At 32.6% G+C, this 20,692-nt stretch overlaps 2 protein-coding genes across 2 annotated transcripts; one reads left to right on the plus strand and one right to left on the minus strand.

The window, feature by feature from the left end:
* Positions 1 to 1,584: 1,584 nt before the first annotated feature.
* LOC136968403 (uncharacterized) lies at positions 1,585 to 2,406 on the minus strand. The gene has a single exon (XM_067262420.1). It carries the CDS (start codon positions 2,404 to 2,406, stop codon positions 1,585 to 1,587), a length of 822 nt encoding a protein of 273 aa, XP_067118521.1.
* Positions 2,407 to 4,604: 2,198 nt separating this feature from the next.
* On the plus strand, positions 4,605 to 14,885 carry Dhfr (dihydrofolate reductase). Its single transcript, XM_067262450.1, has 6 exons — positions 4,605 to 4,751; positions 8,478 to 8,527; positions 9,190 to 9,295; positions 9,395 to 9,515; positions 10,763 to 10,875; positions 14,792 to 14,885. The coding sequence occupies exons 1-6, from the start codon at positions 4,660 to 4,662 to the stop codon at positions 14,865 to 14,867; spliced, it is 558 nt and encodes a 185-aa protein (XP_067118551.1). The 5' UTR covers positions 4,605 to 4,659; the 3' UTR covers positions 14,868 to 14,885.
* Positions 14,886 to 20,692: the final 5,807 nt, after the last annotated feature.

Here is a 20,692-nt window from a genome sequence, read left to right on the forward strand (position 1 = left end):
GGAAATGTTTCACAGCCAAATACACAGCCAGAAGTTCTCGGTCGTATGCAGAATACTGACGCTGAGAGTTACTCAGTTTGCGGGAAAAGAACGCCAGTGGCTGGAGACCTTGTGCTGTAACTTGATGAAGGGCAGCGCCCACAGCAGAATCGGATGCATCGACGTGAAGTGCAAGGGTAGCACTTGGTGAAGGATGATGTAGTAAGGTGGCATCTGCTAATTGTGACTTACATGACTCAAATGCCTGAATCGAATTGTCAGTCCATTTAATCTCGCGCTGGTCGTTTTTCTTTGCTCCTTTAAGTAGGTCGTGTAAAGGAGCTTGGTGATGGGCCGCATGGGGTAGGAACCTACGATAGAAGTTCAAGATGCCTAAGAACCTTCTCAGTTGTTTGAGTGTCTGTGGTCGCTTCTGTTGAGTTATGGCAGATACACGTTCTGGAAGTGGCATAACGCCGTGGGAAGACACCATGTATCCTAAGAATGATACATGTGGAGCAGCAAAAGTACACTTGGATGCATTGATTTGCAGACCGTACTTGTCAAGGCGTTGAAACACTTGCCGCATGTGCATCTTATGTTCCTCCCACGAAGTGCTAGCAATGAGGATGTCATCTAGGTATGAAAAACAAAAGTTTAAGCCTTTCAAAACTTCGTGCATGAATCGTTGGAATGATTGGGCTGCGTTGCAGAGACCAAAAGGGAGGAAAACGAATTCAAATAGCCCAAATGGCGTTGTAATGGCTGTCTTTGGCACATCATCTGGGTTAACTGGTATATGATGGAAGGCTCTAACCAAATCGATCTTGGAAAATATTCGGGCTCCGTGTAGACTTTGACCAAAATCGTGGATGTGTGGCACTGGATAGTGATCGGGAACAGTTATCCTATTCAGGGCACGATAGTCTCCAGTAGGTCTCCAATCGTTACAGCCCTTCGGCACCATATGGAGGGGAGAAGCCCAGTTGGACTTTGATGGTCTGCATATACCTAACTCCATCATGTGCTGGAATTCTTGCTTTGCTACTTGCAGCTGAGCCGGATGCAATCTACGGGGTTTGGCAAATACGGGTGGACCGTGTGTCTCGATATAATGCACTGTGTTGTGCCTGACTTTATCTGAAAACGGTCGAGGACGAGTGAGATGTGGAAAGTCCTTGAGGATATCCTGCATTGGGGAATTGCTGATTATAGTTTTGACTGAAGTAGGTGGTCCTGTATAATATCTTCCTCGTGTAGTAAGGGAAGTCAGGGGGTCAACCAGTAATCTGTTTCTGATGTCGAGAATGAGTCCAAAGTTGGCCAAAAAGTCTGCACCGATTATAGGCTTCTGCACATCAGCTATGGTAAATTCCCATCTGAAAGAACGTCTTAAGTTGAGGTCAAGTTCTAGCACCTTTGTTCCATACGTCGAGATTTTAGAGTCGTTGGCAGCATACAATTCAACCTTTGTAGGCTGATTCTTAGTGCGATTGGGAATGATCGATAAATCTGCTCCAGAATCAATTAAGAAATTTAGGCCAGTTTTGTTGTCATACACAAACAGACGGCTATATTTAGGAGCCAGGCTGGACCCACAGGCCGTTACTGCGGCTGGCTGCGCTCGTTTCCCTGATCAGCAGTTCGGTCGAAGGAACACGGCGAACGGTATTTCCTAGCAGCTGATCCAAACTTATCATGGTAGTAACAATATCCCTGACGATTGAGGCTTCTTCCTCGAGGGCGTGAACTAATGCGATACCTCGAATTCGGATCATGTCGGTTTCTCTCTCTACTACGATAACGGGGACGAGCAGTACGCGATACATTAAGTTCTGCAACCTTCGTTGTGAGTTCTAAAATCTGCATTTCGAGATTTTTGATTACGGGATTTCCGGCTTCTAAGTTGATGCTGGCCAGTTGGGTTGGTTCTGTAAGTTCAGCAACCTTGTCAGCAAGGATGGCTAGCTTGTCTAGTTCATCACCGCTAACAGCCAGAACTGTCTGAATATTTTTGGGGAGACGTTGGAGCCACAAGTTTCTAAGAAATTCTTCGGTAATCTTGCCCGCTGAAAGCTCCCTCATTTTACGGAGTAAAACGCTGGGTTTCTGATCCCCTAACGCCAGATCTTCAAGCAAAATTTTAGCCTCTTTAGCAGCGGAGTTCTGAAAAATTTCGAGGAGTCGATCTTTGAGTTTAGTAAACGGAGCCTCGGCTGGACGGTCAAATACTAAGTCACTGACGTTAGATAGAATCTCCGCGTCCAGGGAATTGATTAAATAGTTGTACTTAGTGTTCTCACTTATAATCCGATTAATGGCAAAAGCTGCGTCTAGCTGCACAAAAAATAATTTGATGTTGGTTTTAGTGAAGATAGGCATTTTTGCCTGTACACGTCCGATTTCCAACTCGTTCTGTTCCGCCATTTCGGGCGCCTAACTATGCGGGTACAAGGAAAGCGGGATAGTCTTTGATTAGGCTTAGCCCGAGTCACGCACTCTTAGTCGTCTTATTGAATTTACGATTCAGAAACTGATCATACCTGCATGTCCTGTTAAAAATGTTCCTTCAAAGACACAGAGTTGTTCACTATCCAATTCAGTCGAAAGTCCAGGTAGTTCGTTAATCGCATCACGTTCGGGTCACCACTTTGTCATTCGATCCTACTGATCTTTAGAACTAAGCAGACAAACACGAACAGTAACAAAAAAACTTTATTAAAAAGGTGAGAACTGTCACCGACATCCTCGGCCAACATCCAGGCAAAAACCCCGCGAACTTTCGCGCCTCTTTTTCTTACAAGTTGCCAGCCAACATCTCGTTGGCAAGTGTTGCCAGGCAGTGTTCGGGATCTCTGGCGCTGGCGGCCACAAGATAATGTCTCTAGATAAAACCACAGACGCAGTAAATAATGCAGTCTCGAACTTCTGCTTTGCCGTAGTTATATTCATAACAACATTACACTTTGGAGTATTTAAATTAAGTGCAGTTTTTTTTAATGTTACTAACGTGAGTGGCTTTATTGAGTCTCAGGTAATCAAAGGCTCAAATCCAAATCTGAAAGTGGTTTTTATCCATTAATAGTACAATTTCCATATATGGATGATTTTATGAAAGAGTAAATCACCAGCAGTTAGTTCTTCCAGATGTGTGAGAATCCGGACTTCAACATAAACAATTTAACGTCGTAACATCAACTTTGTCGACTATCTCTCAACTTTCACACCTGGGAATATATCTCCTTTTAAGTTCTCAGTGTCGATAAAGAAGCTTTCACGCGACCTGTCCCGAACGACCGAAATCCGGACAAACCTCAAGACTATACTTCCGAGTCCTCAGAAAAATCCAAATTAAGATGCAGCGTTATCAACGCAGGCATTTCCTGACTCGCGAACAATTGTAAACTCTCTCTCTCATGAACGCTAGCTAGGCTAAGTCGATATAACATTATATATATTGTATATTGTATCATGTATTTCTTTCGTTGAAATTAAATGGTTATTTAATTGTTAACACGTACGATTTCGGTCTATCGCTCGTGTTTTTCGGTCAATTCTAATTAATTAAAGCATATTCGTTTCATTTCTATACATATCGTTATTCGAAGTTTAAAACTCTTCTTGTAAGTTAAGAAAATAAAATCTTTGAGTCCTACTTCTCTCGAGATGCGACACGTGAGACCCCTTTATCTCCTCATCCTCGACATTTAACCAGCAAAATTTGATAGCATCAATGCCCCTCATATACAGAGATGTGAACGACTTTTTCTATGCTATTTCTGAAGTTACATTTAAATTTAATGTTTCGGTTTCAATTTACTAACGTAGGATAAAAAGGCAAGAGGTTTTTATTTCTTCTTGTCGTACATCAGTTTACTAATTCATATCCACGCACAGAAACAACAACGTCCCTCACGCTGAACACACAGTTCAAACTCGTTCGTCGCTTCCAATCACCAACGGTTCCATTCACGTGCACTCTAAAGAATACGTTTCACAACACGAACACGCTTCCCAAAATCCAACCTCTGGTCCACGTTCCGGGAAGCGGAGACATCAGTCGCAATGCCGATGGCCTTTTTTTAAAACTCTTTCTGCCCTGTTGGCACTAAAAGGGCCTTTTTAAGCAAGCCCATTATAGGTTTGGCCAGGCCTACAATGGGGCGGCCGGGTGGTTAGGGACGAGACTCAACATATTCGGACGGATCACCTCCAAAAATTCCTGGGGATTTTTCGACCCGTCGGAATTCGAACCCGGGTTCCCCAGAGCGGGAGGCTGCCACCTTGACCGCTCAGCCATCCGGCCGTTAAGGCCGATGGCTAAAGAGGCTCTGGTAACAATTTACTTTTGATATTAAAATCTGAATTTGTATTTTTATAACGAAATTATTTACTTGTATCCAAATTCTGGTAGTCGTTAAAAAAACCTTCCGTACCTATAAAGCAGAATGAGTAACAAGAAATTACATTTCAAACAACTGATTTCCTATATTTCAAATTTCTGATATAAAAGTATAAATTGAACTAATTAAATTATTTTAAAAGTATTAATATAATCATAAAATTAATATTAGTGATTAAAATTTAATAATAATTTTGCTTTGTTACGTAAGAGATGGCAACAGCGTAGCTGATATTTGGCGGGAGAGAATAATTTATTTTTTACGTGTTTACGTCGTGATGACAGAAATGGTGCCAAAATTAAATGTTATTGCTGCTGCCTGTAAAAATATGGGCATTGGATGCGACGGTCGTCTTCCTTGGAGTTTAAAGTACTGTTAAAAAAATTTATACAATGATGTTAGGGATTGTCCATAAATTACGTAACACTATTTTTATATGTTTTAACTATCATTCTTCCTGTAGTTCTCGGTAATTTTAGTGTTGGTATGTGCACATATCCTTGAGTGTAGTCGTGCTAGGACGTACCAGGGCGGTTCCCTGGGACTTCTTTGTTGTATTATTTACATATATAACATACAAAGCGGTGACGTAAACAATTGGTAAGCGCCAAATCCGACAGAGGGGGCTCAAGATAGCTGCCGAAACCGGTAAGGAACTGACCATGTGTTTGTTCAATGCCTGAGCCGATTCAGTTTCCATCGGTGACGATTACTGCGATGACCAAATGGAGAACAAATCATTGAATTTATAAAGTAAATAATTAATAAAAAGTACATGGCCGGCGTTATTTACATTTAATAAATATATAAAAATATAAATACGACTATAGAAAGATAAAACTTTGCTTAAAGACAGAAGCAAGTTTTATCTTTGTATAGTCGTATTTATATTTTTATATATTTATTAAATACATTGAATTTATGTCAAATTCTAGACTGTATCGGCGACAGGAAACGTTGTCTTGTAGAAGGTGAAGCCGTTTTGGATGCTGGACACATCGTATTTTGTGGATTAAACTCTAACAACAACACTGAAAGTTCATGTTGTTGCTTTAGTGTTGCAATCTCAGATACTGTCGTTTTAATACATCTCAATTACGGGGACAATGCACGTGCAAAGCGGAGCTGTCTGGTTTTCGTAAACATGTGATAACCGAGCATAATACTAAAATGAAAACAAAAAACGTAAACTAACTTATATTTTCAATTAAGAATATTTTTAAAAATTTGACTGGAAAGTTATCTCGACATATGTATATGAAGATAGAAAATTTACCTATTTTCTTTCCAATCTGCGTACAAAAACAATTTTTCGACAGGCATGTCCATTTACAAAAAAAAAGTAGACATTTTTTTTCTTTTTATGTGGACGGCTTCAGATTTTCAAAAGAATAATTTTCAAACTTGAATAGGAATATTACCGCTACGTCATGACTACATAAGAATTATTATTTAAAAATAAAATAAAAGATTATTGTGTGTAGACTTAAAACACTCCTCACCTGTTAACGTGTAACAGGTGAGAAGTGTTTAAATATTTTAAGCAGTATACACCATGTTCTAATATAAAAACATAACTATTATGATAAATAAAACTATATTCCGTGTTGTTGTTAGAGTTTAATCCACAAAATACGATGTGTCCAGCACCAAACACGGTTTCACCTTCTACAAGACAACGTTTCCTGTCGGCTTCTTACCTGTTTTGGCAGCCATTTTGAGCGCCCTTTGTCGGATTTGGCGCTTGTCAATATGGTTTGCTAGGCAACGCTTCAGAATCAAAAATGAATCGTTCTGTTACCCAAGAGTTGAGATCTTTGCATTATGTAATGTTTTTTTTAACAACCCACTATCTTGTAATGCATTGTAACAATTATCTACATGCCCACCAACCCATATCTGCATTATGTAATTTATGGATAGCTCCTTGTGTTTACTAATGCATAGATTGATTTAAGATTTTGGTGACATTTCATTGATAAATTGAACTATTATAATTTATTTTTATATTTAGCATAAGGATTACAAATCTGCTTGTTATTTGCTTCAAAAGAAAAAAATTTATCTGCTAATCTGATTGATATTAATAGAATTACAGAAAAGCAAAAGATTGATAAATTAGGTTAATATGAATAATATGTTGATGGCAGAATCATTTTAACACTTTTAGATACATTATACAGATATATAAAAATAAACTAGTAATGAGCAATGAAATGAGGCCATTAAGAAGGCAAGGACTTGGCCATGGTTGAATATGGCTATTTGTTGATGTGGTAGTGGTTGATTATATTTAATTTCATACAGATTAAAGTATTCTGTTAAAATGTTATTTTTCAGATTCCTGTTATGACAATTAAGCCTATAAAATAAAAATTTTTTAATTGATACCAAACAAAATACCGAACATAAAGATATTACTTTTTAAAAATATATTTAATATAATTTTTGATAAACAATGAACAATCAGATAATGTTGAAGTCATTGTCTTCAAATATTGTATAAATATTTTTAGCTTCTTGTAAATATAGCTTGTAAAATAATTCTTTTAGAATTCAAAAACTATTAAAAACAAACTGTTATTTTGAATAGGTTTTGAAGTTGTTATTATATTTTGTACAATATTTAAACATTTACCTAAAGAATTAAAGCAATTGCAAAAGCATTAATACAATATTAAAATCTGACTTCTTCAATGATTTGTTGTTTGTTTTAGAATTATTTTTATTAGCATATTTCATCATCACTATTGTCATATGATGATGAGTTATACATTATAATTTTATTCTACATAGCTGTTTTAATATATGTTTCTGTTTTAATACAGAATTTTTGTTTTGTATCCATATATAGAATGTTTACCAGTCTCATTGAAGTTAAAGGTTAACTTCAATAAGACTGTAACTAAAGTGTGAATTTATTATTAAAGTACAGTGCTGGACCAAATAACTGGCAAGTTTGGGACTCGAAGTGGTCTGAATTCTGAATTTTCTAGTTTTCTGATCAAAGGCTAAATATATACTTAAAATATAAAATTAAACAATGGAAATATGAACAAAACTGTTTTTAACACACTGTATACAAACAGTCATACTGGAACTAGCATTGTGCAATGAATATATTATAGAAATTAAAACAAAGTGGCTGTGTAGCAAACTACAGCTCTACTACAGTGCTAAGTTTCAGAAATATCAAATTTTCTGATAATTCTGGATTTCAGAAATTACAGATATAATAAAAAAAGCTAAGTTGCAGTAAAATAAAATATTTGTTATATTAAGATCATCTATATCAGCCAAGCCCACCAGTGGCCGAGCAGTTCTGTTGCTAAACACTGGGAGTTTGGTCGCAGGTTTGCACCACACTTGGATGTGCTGGCCATGTGGAGTTTTCCGGGTTTTCTCCATGTTTGTAACACCTGAATAGGGGCCAGTTTCCCTTAAAAGACCTCCCAGAAGGCATTCTTTCCCTTCATGTAACATCATGCTCCAGAGAAGGCAATGGGAAACCACTCTGGTTGTAACTTCCCCTGGATACATCTTGGCGCGTTACTAACCGCTTACTAACCTGTGTCACATGCTTGCGACGTCAGGATGTTCTGATATGGCACCCAGAGAGAGAGATATAAGCCAAAAACTTTTTAATTTAGAATAATATGAAATTTTCAGAATATAGGTTTTCAAGCTCTTAAATTTCAGTGTGAAAATCTTGAAAAAATTTAATGGTAGTCAATTATAATAAATTGATTCCATATTTTTTAACTGTTTTTTGTCTTGGTGATCTAGAATAATAAAAACAGAATAATTAACTGAACAGATAAGAATAAAATTGTTCAAGTATGTTAAAATAGTTTTTTGTAGTTGATTTTTGTCGCAGTGAAAATAACAAATTATGATAAATTCAAAAATAGTTGAATGAACTTTCTAAAGTTGTTCTGTAATTTTAATTATTGCATTTATATTTAACGTGAAAAGTGATTATACAATAAAAATTTAATCATATTAATTTTTTTATTAGAATAAAAATTAAAACAGAAATTTATAACATCCAGATTTTTCATTTCATTTTAATTTAAAATAATTTTATTTTTTTAGAAAAGAAATGGCATTTTTTACAAGAATTACATCTGAAACAAATAATCCCGGTAAGTCATGTCATTTGTTTTATACTAAACAATATATAACACTTTCAGAATACAGTAGAGTCTCGCTAGTCTGAACTAATTGGGACTGAGCCCTGTTCAGATTAGCGGATTTTCGGATTAGCCGAATAATTGAAATAATTCAGAAGCAAGCAGTAAAACAGGTCCAGTTTATATAGATCCAACACCATCAATGACTTTTGTTTCTGTTTTTGTGTGTAAGTACAGTATAGATCTGCTGTTTTAGGCCATGCACTAATTTATTAATTTACTTTTACTGATTTATTAATTTTGCACTGATTTATTAATTTTGCACAGTATTAATACAGTACTACAATAAAATACAATTTTTTATTGTTGTGGAATTCTAAATCTTTTTGTACCATTAATACTATTTAAGTTTAACTGAAAAATACAAAAAACATATATTTTGTGAACTAAAAAATTCCCTCTCCACTGACTGAAACTTGTTCGGATTAGCAGTGTTTGGACTAGCAAGACACTAGCAGCCTCATGGTAACCAATTACGCAACTCATCACTCCAAAGTTCAATAAACAAAAAGAAAAACTCAAAAGTGAAAATTCAGAAAATATCAGTTATAAAAACAGTTGTATAAGTATAATTGAATATAAAAATTGTTTTTTTTTTTTTTTTGTGTGTTTAGAAAAAAGGAATGCAGTAATTATGGGAAGAAAAACATGGTTTTCTATTCCTGAGAAGTTTAGACCACTTCGTAACAGAATTAATATTGTATTAAGTACCACTCTGATGTAAGATTTATTTTTCAAATGCAGTGAAATATATTTAATAATTACTTAAAATATATATATTTCAAATGAAATTAAATTATATTTTTGTATTTATCATAGAGTATTACCTGGAGCTGATTACCTAGTACGATCTTTAACAGATGTAATTCATCTTTTATCTTCAGAATTAAAGGATAAAGTGGAAAATTGTTATGTTATTGGGGGAGAAAGCCTGTACAAAGTAAAAGTTACATTTTTTAATATTTGTAAATATCTTAGAACATAAGTGTTGAAAACTAATCATTTGATAATTTTTTCCTAAATAAAATTCCATTTACAAATTATAATTATTATATTATCTCTGATCAAAATTTTGTTGTTGTTAAGTGTTATGAAAAAGACATTTTCCTGATTTCTCATTATAACATATTAAACTCTACAATCTGTTCTGTATGTTTACTGTGATTGCTTTTTAATTAATATTGATTTTATCAAAAGTAATAAGAAAACACATGACATACAACAATAGAAATTTTTATATGTAATCAATGTTTTATTTAATTAAGAACGTAATCCCAGTATTAATGTTGAGCCTTTGTGATAATGAAATTAGCAAGGAATATTTTGATATCATTCCAAAATCACTTAAAAAATTAAATGGTTTAGAAAACAGAAAATATGAAAAATTGAGCTTAAAGTTCAATAAATGAAGAATATTTTGTCGTCTCCCAGTCCATATTATACAAAATTGCTGAATTATAAATAACAAATTGTTTTTACAAAGTAAAAAAAAGATAATTTATTAAATTAGTCAAAATTAAGATTATGTACTAAAATACAGATGAAATGTAGATTAGGCAGATAATTTATTTTTCAGTATTGTTTTATTTTTGAATGGAAATCTACATACAGTCAAACCTTGATATAGTATTCTCAAAAATAAAATAACACCAATGAATACTTTGAATGGAATTTCCCATAAATGTTCAGTAGAGAAATTTTCAGTACTTGCGAATTACTAAACATAAGCTTTTGAATTGCAAACAACATTGAAAATTCTATTATTTGATTATAAAAAATTCAAATTAATGTGCACATCCTGTTACTGTATATGATTCTTATTTAAATTTCTTCAGTTTAGAACTGAACTTGATTTTATGGCTTGCTTTAGAGGTGAACAAATGGTGGTTTGACTGTATATAAATTTTTGTAAGTCAACTTTGTAAATAATTTGCTAAACTACTCATTTTTATAAATTTGATTTTATGTCAGTGATGTGAAATGAAGATCTTTAAGTATTACTTTGACATTAGTCTGAGAAACATACATTATTATATATGATTTGATATTTGATATATTTTTTATCAAATTTTTATATTATATAGAGAATATTAGAATATTTTTATTATAAAATCTGTTATTATTGTTATTTTTTTTAATTTGTATTACTAATCAAATGTATGCTGAACATTTATGTTTTGTATGTAGGAAACAGTTTCTTCTGATTACTGTGATAAGATTTATCTGACAAGAATCGATGCTGAATTTAAATGTGATACATTTTTCCCAGAAATAGATAAAAATGTTTATAAGCTTGTAAGGTGAGAATATCTTTTAATTTATAATATAGAAGTTTATTTTGAATATTAATATATATAAATTGTTATATAATAAACTATTTACAATGTAAATTGACAACAAAACTTCCAAAATGTTTAAAACAATATTCTATATAAAAAAAATAGTCATAAAATTTTTGAAATATAAAGAAATGATTGACAGTATTTATAAAAGATTGGACAAGGTAATACAAGTACTAAGAGATATTGTTTAGATTAAAAAATATTTACATTGAATAAAGAAATAAAAACGATCTTCCTTTTACTTTCTATGGCGTAAGCTTCCTGTGTCTGTATATTTCATTTTTTTTTTTTTTATATCTGCTGTTTGGCAATAATTTACTTAAAAACTGTTTATTTTAATAAAAATAAAAGATTACAATATACATATACTTTTTTAATCTTTTCACATGTATAAAATTGCAGAAGTGACATCACTGAGTTTTAAATGTCTATAACTCCTTAATAAATTTGTTCAAAAAATTTTACTGAACATTTTTATCATAGTTTTTCTTAAGGAATCTGTCCTATAAGCAGAGTTGATAGATATACTGGTCCTTGAGCTATGCTCTCAAGTAGAGTTAATGTTTCAGGTTGCCGATAGCTGGCATTAGAGTTGCACTACAGCGAGAAGTTGATTTATCTATTTGGTTAGTGGGTAGTTTTACCATATTCAAGCATTTCTTTTGTAACTTTTTTCTGCTGTTTTGTCAAAAAAAAGTCTTATTTGTAATTACATTTTTTAATTTTATTCATGTGTAAAGAAAGAAAAAATATATTTGATTTATAAAAAATTTAATAAGATGATAATATGAAATTACAGATGAAGATGTGGATAAATCAAAAATAATTTAATTTATTTAGGTTTTAAATAGAGATCTGTTTAAAACTGTTATATTGCTACATATTGTGAATGAAAGTTTTGTACATAATGTTTTTGCTTTTTTAACTCTTTCCACCCTGTGGACACTAAGAGGGCCTCTTTTAGTAAGCCCATTATGTTCGGCCAGGCCCACAATCGGGTGGCTGGCTAGTGAGGGATGGGGGCTGATATTTTTGGTTGGATCACCCCTGAAAAATTCCCAGGGATTTTTTGACCCATCCAGATTCAAACCTTTGTTCCCAGAGCAGTAGGCTACCACGTTGTCTGCTCGGCCATCCAGCCATCTGTACATAGTGTTCTGAGTATAACAATCTGTTCAATACATAGGTAATGGTAAAATAAGTAAATAAATTTGCATTTTACTGTTTTATTTTATTACATATGTAATGACAATATAATTAGGAGAACCATAACTTTCCTCAAATACATTTAAATAGCCATAGAAATTTAATCCAGATAAAGACAAACTATTTTTTAAATAATTAATTTTAACACTACATAAAGTGTGCTATACAATTTTACTTGATTCGTGGTGTGAGTAAGTATAGTGAGAAATAGTATTTAGGATGAAATAATTCTGTATTTTTGACATGAGAAATTACATTTCTTTTGACATTCACATTGACTCTACATATTTTGGTACAGAAGATGAATGAAGATTTATTGATGGCCTAATACACCTGTAGTTTGTTTATATAGGTCTAAAACAACACTAACATGTTTTTCTTTTAGATTCCACGATCTATAATTACTATCAATATCTAATAATACTGTCTAAACTCTTGCCATTCTACATTTACCTATTTTATTTGTCAACCTCTAATTCAACATCCTCTAATTACCTCTAAGTTGTTAAGTCTGTAAATATGTTGTCTAAATAGTTGGAATTTCCTCTTTTCCTCTGACATCCTATATTTGAAATCCAAAAACTAAATCTACTGACTTTTAATCCCCCTCTGTAACCTTTTTTTGGCTCAGCTTTAATCTCTCTATCATTAATAAACACAATATAAATTGTGAATAACATATATCATAGCTCCTTTCTCTTTTCAAACTACAATAATTCAACTAATATTAATAAATAAATAAAGATATGGGCTTAACCTTGATAAACTCCAAAGTCACTCTAAAACCTAAATATCCTTTTTTGTAACACTTTAAATCTATCCTATCTTAACACATGGTTTAACATTTCTATACATTTCCATAATTAAATGTACATAATTCTTATTGTTCCTTTTTCTTCCTGATTCAGAGAGTTTTCAGGAATCCCGAAGACATCCCATATTAATAATGTATACACAGGCTTAACTATAAATTTTATGACTGCTTTCTTATCCCTAATAAAAATGCCCAAAAATATTTAAAAATGAACACAAATTGTAAGCAAAAACAAACAGTCTAATAAATTTAGTCTAAAATCGTGAAAATGACAGTTAATGGAAATATAAATATTAACAACATTTAAAAATAAATAATGTTCAAAACTGAATTAAAGTAGTATTTATAAGCAGTCTTAAAAAAGACAAAAAGAAATATCTGAGTTAAAAATGAGAAAATTTCATATATTAAAAGAATTTTGAATGTTTACAGCTGACTCTCCTCTTATGCTCAAGCCAAATGTATGCCATGAAGTGCTCAAAATGGCAGAAATATTTATTGTGACACTATTGTAGTATTAGAGCTATTGGTAGTGCAAGGACCAGTATATCTGTCGACTCTGCTATAAGTTTGCAAAAGGAATCCTGTATTTGGAATACAGAAATATTTGAATTTATGGAAAATATTTGAAGAATACTGCCAAACTGGGACACTTTCAAACAATAATATTTTTAAAATTTAGCTTTTTTTTTTTTATGATAACCATGTATAAATTGATAAAATTCACATATTCAGATCTCATTTCGTTCAATTTGTGAACTTAGTTCCTTTTATCTTTGAGGAATGGTAAAAATAAACTATTGTCATCAGAAAAAAAGTCCTGTTCTATGTATGATATGGTAAGAACAGCACCATTTTGAACATTGCTGGAAAATGACTAGTGTAGCATTCTATATTGCTACCAATTTTAGTGTATATAGCATCCATAGTGAGCATAGTATCTGTATTGTAGCAGTTTATGTGGCTGAGTCTTAAATAATATTTTGTATAAATATTTAAGAAATTAAATGTCTTAATGTTTATGCTGAAAGAAGGTGGAAAAAGTGTATACATAATAAATTCATTTAAAGTATTCTTAGCTTTTAATATTTGAATATTTTATTATATATATATATATATAATAATAATCGAGACGAGTTGATAATAATAATAATCAGCGCAGAGCCCAAACAGTTAGGGGTTGAAAGTTGAAATTTGGTACACAGTTAGGGTACGTCACAAGAACGCACACTAAGAAGGGATTTTTCGAAACCCCCCACGGGGGAGAGGGACAGGATTAAATCTTCTAAATACATTACGGAGACGAGTTGATGATAATAAAAATCAACGCAGAGCCCAAATGGTTAGGAGTTGAAAGTTGTAATTTGGTACACAGTTAGGGTACGTGACATACTGTACCTTAACTGTGTACCAAATTTCAACTTTCGTTGTCATGAGAATGCACACTAAGAAGGGATTTTTCGAAATACTTTCCCACGGGGAGAGGAACGGGATTAAGGCTTAACACTTTCATCAACAATGGAAGTGTTAAGTAACAATGGAAATGTCAACAATGGAAGTGTTACATAACAATGGAATTGTTAAGAGAAAGTGACGTGCAAGACGCAGATGCAGTTTTTTTCATTTTTACGGGAAATGGAACATATTTTTAGACCCATCTAAAAATTTTCTAATTAGTCTGGAAACAGGGGGACCTAATTCTTGCATTCTGTGAAAACAGGTAAGATTGGCTATAATTTAATAATCTTAATTTTTGCTATCATTACATTTTTGCCCGAGCAATGCCGGGCTTATCTGCTAGTATATATATATAATATTAAAATATATAGTGTATGCATACTGTTTTTCTTTTAGTGATCCATTAGTGCCTGAAGAAGAACAAGAGGAAAAAGGAATAAAATATAATTTTGAAGTATATCAAAAAAAGTAATTGTTTGAAATATATATATATATAAAATAATGTAAGTTATTCAAAAAGTTTTATTCTTAAAATACTCATAAATTGAATGTTATACTTGAAATTCGGTTTATGCAATTTTTAAAAAATGTTGATTTATTTAAAACTTGGCATTACATGTTTATACAGTGGAATATCATTTATAGATTTCTCTAGGAACTGGCCCAAAAACATGCAGGATTTAAATTTATGTCAAAATGCATCACAAGTTGCAGAGAGAATAATTTTCATGGTAAACTTATAGTATTACAGCTTTTACTGAATTGTTTTTACTGTTTATTTTTTATATTAGTATTATTTTTTGTAACAATTTTTGTTGCCGTTTTATCAACATCTCAGTGGTTAAGTAGACATAATTCCAAATGCTACTTGTAAAAAGTGATCTGAAACCATTATAATTTTTTAAATTTTTTAATTTCCATTAAGAACCATTAACTATGCTAAAATTGTTAAAAATTGTATAGAAATATGTATTGAAATAGTTCTTGAAATAAACTTGTTTTAAATGGAATATTCTTTGTTTATGAATTCTTTTGCTATTACAAGATGATAGTAGCATGTAGATATTTTCTATATTGTGATCATTTTACATTCATTATCAAATAATATACTAAAGCCACCCACTGTCATATGCTTTCAGGCTACATAACGGCCATAATACTAATAAATTACCAAACAATTTGACACTAGAGGGAGGTGTTGGCACCATCTCGTAATAAATTTAATTATAATTTTAATTAAATAATTTAGATTAAACTGGAAGAACAACATTGGCCCGGAGTGGAACTCAAACCCACAACTACCACTTACTGTGCAGATGCATTGCCAATTTCGCTACCCAGAGACCTGTCCAATCTTGTCTTCCAGTATATATAACATTACGCATAATGTTCTGAAAAACAGTAAAATATTGATTACATGTACTTTTTGGACACACTGTTTGCTTATTTCCCTGTAAAAAATTAAACAATTTTTAATTCTGTTAATTTAATCTAAACATTTAACATACAAATGGGTTAATTAAGAAAATATACAGTTTATTAACTTAATTAAATTATTAATGTTTTGATTGCAGATAAAACAGTTTCAGTTATAAAGTTGAACAGCCGGTTAAAATTAGTACATTCCACTTTTTTTTAATTACAATAAAAAGGGTGCAACATGTACTCCAGAAAATTTGAAGGGTTGTGTAAGTTTGGGTCCTCTGTAGTACTGAACTGCTGTATAAGTGTTTGCTTCTCAATCTTTAAGTAGTTTGTGATAAAGCTGCCAGTAAAATATACATTTTGGTTTCTTTAAAGATCTCACTGGATTTCATGAAACATTTTAATTATCATGTTTGGCTTCAACATGAATGTTGCACTGCATATAGTCTACATTAATTAATATATATATACAATTATGAATTATGTGGCCATGTGAACCATTGGATTTTTGGACTAACAGTGACATCTATAATGCATTTAAACAACTTGCCAAGAGAATTAATTTTATCAATCAACGAATAATCATTAACCTTAAGGTTCTCTGATTCATTATGTTTGCATTAATGTTTTCTGTTAACACTTAGTATCAAGATCTTCTGATATCCTTTTGCCAGTCTTACCAATTCATGTTTACTAAGGAGCCTTAGATTTATTTGTCTGGAAAGTTTCCTTGCTTTTGGCATAAGTTGACAACGACTTGATTTACTTTATGATAATTTCTCACTTTATTCACCACTTGCATCTCGATCGGTTATGGAAAGACCGATCTCATTCCATACCAGTTCTACAGAGTATTGCGTTGCTATGACACTTATCTGATATATTACTAGCTTATGGCTAATAACTCTTATCATAACACTAAATAACACTCTAAGATATAATACACTATTTAATGTTCTGCAATGTTCTCCTTTACGATGTTCTACAAATGTTCTCCTGATAATGAGACTCACAGTGCTTCACACATAACTGGTGCCAGGTTGTGCTTGATACCGACCTTGATGTGACTATCTGCATATTAGTGTGCCTCACTGTGCTTCTTCTATGTTTTAATGTACTTCACTACTGTAATGCTTCAATACGCCCAAGTGCCTTCAAGTGCCTCACTGTACAACGTACATATCATCTACATGCTACACTTCATTGTGCTTCTTATTTTCCGTGCTTCTGTGCATTATGAAGTGTTCTCAAGTGCTCATCAGAGGTGTTCACCTCACACGTGCTATGCCTCATTAATGTGCTTCAAGTTTACCCATGTGCTTCTTTGTGATGTGCTCATCTTGTTGTGTGGTGTGCCCCATAGTGTTGTATTTCAATGGTTTCTGCTTTATTGCTTCTGTGCACCACAAGTGTCCTCAAGTGCTTCATCAGTGTGTGCTTCAAAGTGCTCTTAAGTACTTCATCAGCGTGTGCTTTATCAATGTTTACACAATGATAAAGCTTTGTGCTTTTGTGCTCATTGTTTAATGTGCTTCAAAGGGCTCTTAAGTGTTTTATCAGTGTGTGCTTCACAATGCTTCTATGCTCTGAATCTGTGTGATGTCCATCTCTGCTAAGTGTTGTGTCCCATCGTGCTTCATCTCCATTGTGCGTCAGTGTGATCAAAGTGTTCTCAAGTGCCTCATATATGCTGTGCTGTGTTTACCTCATTGAAGTTAGGCACCTTATAGTGTTGTGCCTCATGTCTAGTGCAGGTGTATCTCTGCATTTCGACATGCTTCATATCAGCCTCAACATGCTCTTTAGCATCTCAACTGGCCTGTATGGGTCTCTTCAAAACTAAAAGTGCCTCAGCTTACTTCCAAATGTAATTCATGAGTATTTGTGTTTAACCTTTTGTTCATTTTGTGTGATATGGTGGTGTGCCTTGATGGCTTGTGGACGCAGACATGTTATGGCATATTCTCTTCTGGTGGAGCCCATGCTGTCCAATGGCCTTTATCAGCATGTCTTCTCTGGTGGAATCTGCTCTGCATGATGCCTACAGTGTTTGGGGGCAGTGTCTGGGTGTAGGGATGATGCTGGAATTGCTTCAGTGAATTCTCTCTGAAGATTCTACAGTGTTCTACACTAAGTAATGCTTCATGGAGTCTTCACTATATGCACTACTTAACTTCACGTGACATGGACATGTGCCTATGGACGTTATAACCTTTGAACAAAGTTGTGCTATTCATGAATGGACTTGTTCTGCAACTTGATGTTCATTCTTTATTTTCTTTTGTTTGCTCTGTTTGGTTATATTATTTATTATAATTTACAAATATTGTTGTTTTACCTATAATTTACAAAACACTATTGTTCGCATACTATTATTATATTCTCTTTTCTTTCATATATTTACAAATAATTGTAAACATAATAATTCTACTTATTGTTAATTAATGTCATAATTTTAAAGAATGTAATTCCTGATAATACCTAAAGTGGGGCTGGGATATGTACTCTGTACATTAAAAATAAAATGATTGATTGATTGCAGCTGGAGTTGAGATGATTTTACCCAATTTTGGAGAGAATAAATTATTTCAATTATCTTCCACTAATGAATTTTACATCCTGGATAATATATAAAGGCATATGTATTATTTAAATAGTATTACAAATTTTAAATTATTGATTATACATGAACAATTTTAAAATTCTATAAACTAAATGAGGAAGTTATTTGAAATTTTCTAAAATAAATGAAAATCAACAACTTTAGTGCCTTTGACCGGTGTGCTTCTCTCTTCTTTCTCTGTAAAACGCAAACGTTTTCGAACCTCGTTGGTTCTTCGTCAGAGAAAGAAGAGAGAAGCACACCGGTCAAAGGCACTAAAGTTGTTGATTTCATTTATTTTCACTCCGGTGTTATTCCTTTATATATTTTCTAAAATAGTTTTCTAACTTTATAACAAAATTTGTGGTACTGGTAACTTTTTATATCCTTTACAATGTCAATATTATTTACACTTACAGGAGTTGGTACATTTAAAATCTGTTTATTTATTTTTATCAACGATAATATTTATTACTAAACTATAACGAGGAACACATAGATCATCTTAAATTCTATTAAAAAATAAATAAGAAAATAATATATAGACTTTTTAACATCTGCATCTATTATCAATATATTCTTTATTTACAAAATTTAAATTGGATTGAGAGAATTGTTCCACTTTCTGTTCGTATTTATGGTTTGTCAAATCTATATAAAAACAAAGTAAGTAAGGAAATAAAATTCTCTTCCCCAACTTGAATCTATATATAAGGACAGTTTTCTTTTATATGAAGTAGTCTGTTGATTTCTTAAATTCTCACTTTGCACTTTTGTCACACATATGAGCTCTTCGAGCTTCGAAATACTTCTGAAGTAGCCCCTTGACGATGTGATCGATACGAACAAATAAGAAACTTTAAGAAACCTATAGAATTATAATAGAAAAGACTTTCAGGCAATAGCAAACATTATATCTAATCGATTCGAACTTTGGCGATAGCAGCCTACTTAATCTTATAATTGTTCTTAATTAATCTAGACTGATTAATATATTCTGTTTGTGCGATAAAATTCCCAAAAATATGTAAATACATTCAAAATTTTCGAACAAAATTAACGAAAAATTTATTTTTACATAAATTAGATTCATCTTTAATAATAAATATTCATAATTCGTAACAGAAAACACTAAAATTCTAATTATTTCGGATCTATAAATGTTATTTTAATAACAAATATTCGTAACATCATACCAAGAATCACGGCAGTGACTTCACGCCAAGTAAAACAGTCACTGACTGACTAACTATATACAGAAATCAGAGTTGCCGTTTTCGGGGTTCGATTTCTCCGTTCTCCAAACATATAAAGTAATTCCAAGTATCTCGTTCAAAAGCTAATTGTTATCTTAGGTAGTGTGCGAAATTTCAGGATTTTCTATAAAGCGGTTGCCAGAATATAAACAATTGAAAAGTGCAAAAATCGCCAAAAAAGCTATATTTTCTTCTTTTCTTTACCAGGGCACTGCAGACGCTTGCAGAGAAAAACTATTGGATTTAGAAAGCTGAAATTTTAAACTTAAGCCATTCTCGTTATCAGTGAGGTGTTGGCTAAACTTCCGATAGGTCAAAGTTCACGGGGTTTCCCATAGAACTACAGTAGAGCATCGGTTATCCGACTTAATTGGGGACTCGGGTTGGTCGGATAACCGAAAAGTATGAAAAAATACATTATTAGTATATTAGTATATCGCTATTAACCTACTTCGCCCACAACTACTAAAAGTAGCCAGACATAGTCAAATATTGTAGCTCCACATCACTAGCGGACATTTGAATTTGCCGACTAGAACGCGATCGGTTAACCGATATGACGGTTGATCATGGGTCGGATAATCGATGCTCTACTGTACTTCAATTTTATAGCTTAATTTTATGCTTATAAGAATAAAATTACATGGAAACAAATGAATTTTATTCAAAATGTTATCCAGAATAATAAAAGCTGAAATTTATACAAATTAAAACATTTTATAACGATTTTCCTAAATGGCGTATATAGATGCAGTCACTTAGGGCGCCAGAAACTCTTGTGCGGGCCCTACGACCAGAAACTGTATACCTCGAATGTAGTCATATAAGTGAGGCTTTACTGTATTATTATTAATTTTTTTTATTCATTTTTCTAAGCCATGATATACACTCTCGTGTGACAACTACAAGGAATATGTAGTTAAAATCTAAAATATACCACGGTATTTAAGATTAGATAAAAGACAGATTACTTTACTGTTTTACCAGCACCTCAGTTTTTATTGTGTTATTGTA

Source organism: Centruroides vittatus, unplaced genomic scaffold (genome assembly GCF_030686945.1).
Source record: "Centruroides vittatus isolate TY-2023 unplaced genomic scaffold, ASM3068694v2 contig_1476, whole genome shotgun sequence".
Classification (NCBI taxonomy): Eukaryota; Metazoa; Arthropoda; class Arachnida; order Scorpiones; family Buthidae; genus Centruroides; species Centruroides vittatus.